The sequence below is a fragment of the Lathyrus oleraceus genome, chromosome 1 (genome assembly GCF_024323335.1).
Source record: "Lathyrus oleraceus cultivar Zhongwan6 chromosome 1, CAAS_Psat_ZW6_1.0, whole genome shotgun sequence".
NCBI lineage: Eukaryota > Viridiplantae > Streptophyta > Magnoliopsida > Fabales > Fabaceae > Lathyrus > Lathyrus oleraceus.
Window position 1 is genome coordinate 403,807,688 of NC_066579.1, and position 3,101 is coordinate 403,810,788.

Here is a 3,101-nt window from a genome sequence, read left to right on the forward strand (position 1 = left end):
AAATAGAATATTGAAAAACACTTAATGTTAAGTTTTTTGATTAATATTTCGATTTTTGATGAAAATACTTGAAGAATCATGATTGAAACTGTTTGATATGGTTCCTAATATAGTCGGAGGTGTAATTTTAAAATCACACCGCAATTGCAGTCCGATGCGGTTGCGGAGACAACTGCATCCGCAATATTGTGGGTGCAATTGTGGTTGCGGACCACAATTTAAAACCATGCTACAACGTTGTAATATTCATCAAAACACTTCAAATACACAAAGATTTTCGCTCATAAAGTACATAATAATAACTCTAAGACACATACCATGAATGTGTCCAATTACAACTTCTTTATTAGTTTCCTCCACTACATTTACATCGAGCTAACCATACCCTCCTCTGATGAATCTGTAGAAGCCACACTGATTAGACCAAGTTCTGCAGATTTTGAATTAACAAAGTTGCATTGTTTTCTAATCTCTCCTTGTTTCCCAGTCAACACACCAATATTACCCATCTTAATCATTGCAGCCTTAAAGCTCTCAAAGAAAGCATTTTGATCAGCACTGAACTTGTTGACAATGCTAATAGTATCTGCACCACTTGTTGAGAACAACTCCTGATCACTTTGAAGCAAACCCTTTTTAACTTGAAGATTAGAGTAATAGTTCTTATCAAACTTATCCGCAGTCGTCGGATCGAAATTAGCGAGGTTCGTCCCCGATCCACCATTGGGACATATATTGCGCAATTCTTGTAAGTAAGTTGTGTTAACAGTTGGATCAGGATTTCCAGTATTGCTAAAGTTGTATAATCTACTAACAAATAAAGAGCAATGAGCTCTTCCAAATGTATGAGCACCGGAGAGAGCAACTAGATCAGTAGTATTAAGGCCTTGTTTGGCAAATGCAGCTTTAAGTTGATCTAATGAGTTGAAAGGAGCTGGAAGATTTTGATTAGCAAGTGATTGATTCGCTGTTAAACCATCTCTTCTTCCTAATGGAACTTTCCAATCAGGACCTTGAGACTGTATTATTCCATCACATAACAAAACAAAAATCAAAATTATGCATATATATATAATATATGATAATGCAATATTATGCATATATATAGTATACCAGTGTAGATGATAATTCAGCTGCAAGGGCAAGAATATCAGCGCAAGAAACAGTGTTGGGACAAACACTTTCTACAGCTGTTTTGATTTTGTTGACAACATCTAAGCCTCTTAAAGAGTTGATATTTGGAAAAGCATCTTGTTCTGTCACAATGGTATCAGTTGTGTTCAACAGAACTGAAGCGTCACAACCCTGTTACAGATACAGTCATGAGAAATATTGTTAGAACAAAAGCTTCATAGAAATCATGGTGAGTGAATGAATATGAAGAAGAAACATACTTGAACAAAGCAGTCATGGAAGTGAAGCCTGACGAGACTAGCGAGCATGCGAGTATCTGTCTTGGAAACATTTCTTATGACTTCACGAACAATGGAACTAACATTTGGGCAAGTGTTTTTGTAAAAGGATGGATCGAGTTGTGCATTTGAGGAGAAAGGTAAGACTCCAAAGAGAAGTAGAAGAGTGAACAAAGAGGTTGTTGCAAGAGAGTTCATTGTTGTGGTTGTTGTTGTGAGATGAAAGTGTGGGTAAAGTTAAGATTTATTTATAGATAGATAATGATATGATGAATAGGGAAGGCTCGTGGTTGCAATGAATGGTCAAGAAACATTGTCTAAGGTGAAAATATTGACCGAATAAAACAAAGGTCGATATAGGAGTACTAGAAAGAGGCTGTCGTGCTACTTTTATCAGGGAAGGGACCCCATAAAAGGCAACTTGAATCATGTTGAGAGCATTGTCATTCAATGAAATTCATTGTATTTTAACCAAAATAAATGGTTCTGCTCAACTGAGGCAAGTGGGTGGCACGGATTTGTTCAAAATATAGGAGTTTTCCTTCTTTTAAACAACAAGGAATAGAAGATCCGTGTGTCCGCACGAGTATGAGAAAAGTATGAGATATAGTATCAAATAAATATTTTAAAAATCAGAGTGAATCCGTCGGTTCAATCGGGAACTGAAGATGAATCTGATTGGGTCAATCTTTCAAAACTGTTAGTGATTAAAATCAATAAAACTAGAAAAATCGAATTAAACAATCTAAAACCATTCGAACAAAAGAATCGGAGTCAATTTTGTAAAACCGTCCGATTAAAAAAAATGCCTCAAATTAACCATTTTTTTTTATTTTTAAAATTTTAATATGTCAATATTGAAACTTAACCTACATTCCTCAATCACAAAAAAAAAAAGATTCCATATTTTTCTACAATCATACAAATTTCTAAATTTTGTCACACAATTATAGTTTTTATTTCAATCATACTCCATCATCATCACGCCGTCTATTTTAAATATAATGATATCCAATATAATATTGATTATCGTTCAAGTCAATATTACTTGTTGTTGTCAATTAAGACTTGTTTGTCGTAGTTCAACTCAAATTCATTTTTTTTTAATGAAGTATAATATATTATTTATTTTTAGTATTCTATCTTATTTAATTTATGTATTTTTAATTATATGAACTTTATTTTGGTTATTATATTCTATTATTTTTATATTGATTTTATTTAGTTTAACTTATTTTATTATAATTCTTTAATTTGATCAAATTATTCTTAAATAAAAGTCAAAAAATGAAAGTTGAAATGAAATATAAAACTATATTATGTTATTATATGTATTATCGATATTGTTGTATTAACTTTGTAATAGATTTTTGAAATATTTATTTTATTAAGTTTTGAAACGTATGATTAGTGTGACATATTTATGAAATTTAGTTTTATATTATTAGTTTATTTAATAAAAGGTTCGACCATAGGTTTAACCAATTTAATCAATTAAACCTTAAATTGTAAGTTTCACCGGTTCGATCTCCGGTCCGATTTTTAAAACATTATATCAAAATAATATTGATAGTTGAGTTATATTCAAACGCACATTAAAAACTATTTATGCATTTTTGTTTGTTTGGATATAACTGATTGTATCTCGTATAACTTTATGAAATATTTCAATCACATTTTAAACATTAC

The 3,101-nt window shown here is 31.3% G+C and overlaps 1 protein-coding gene across 1 annotated transcript; it reads right to left on the bottom strand.

Moving 5' to 3' along the window:
• Positions 1-217: 217 nt before the first annotated feature.
• LOC127075567 (peroxidase 15) lies at positions 218-1,722 on the bottom strand. Its single transcript, XM_051017033.1, has 3 exons — positions 1,395-1,722; positions 1,114-1,305; positions 218-1,019 (listed from the first exon to the last, which is right to left on the bottom strand). The coding sequence occupies exons 1-3, from the start codon at positions 1,608-1,610 to the stop codon at positions 366-368; spliced, it is 1,062 nt and encodes a 353-aa protein (XP_050872990.1). The 5' UTR covers positions 1,611-1,722; the 3' UTR covers positions 218-365.
• Between the last annotated feature and the right edge of the window lie 1,379 nt (positions 1,723-3,101).

What these genes read in the sequence shown, in the direction of transcription:
- LOC127075567 (XM_051017033.1), bottom strand. Translation starts at nt 1,610, where the DNA reads ATGAACTCTCTTGCAACAACCTCTTTGTTCACTCTTCTACTTCTCTTT. An exon ending in TCCATGACTGCTTTGTTCAA is followed by an intron (nt 1,306 to 1,394) that starts GTATGTTTCTTC and finishes TATCTGTAACAG; the next exon opens with GGTTGTGACGCTTCAGTTCT. An exon ending in CTGAATTATCATCTACACTG is followed by an intron (nt 1,020 to 1,113) that starts GTATACTATATA and finishes GGAATAATACAG; the next exon opens with TCTCAAGGTCCTGATTGGAA.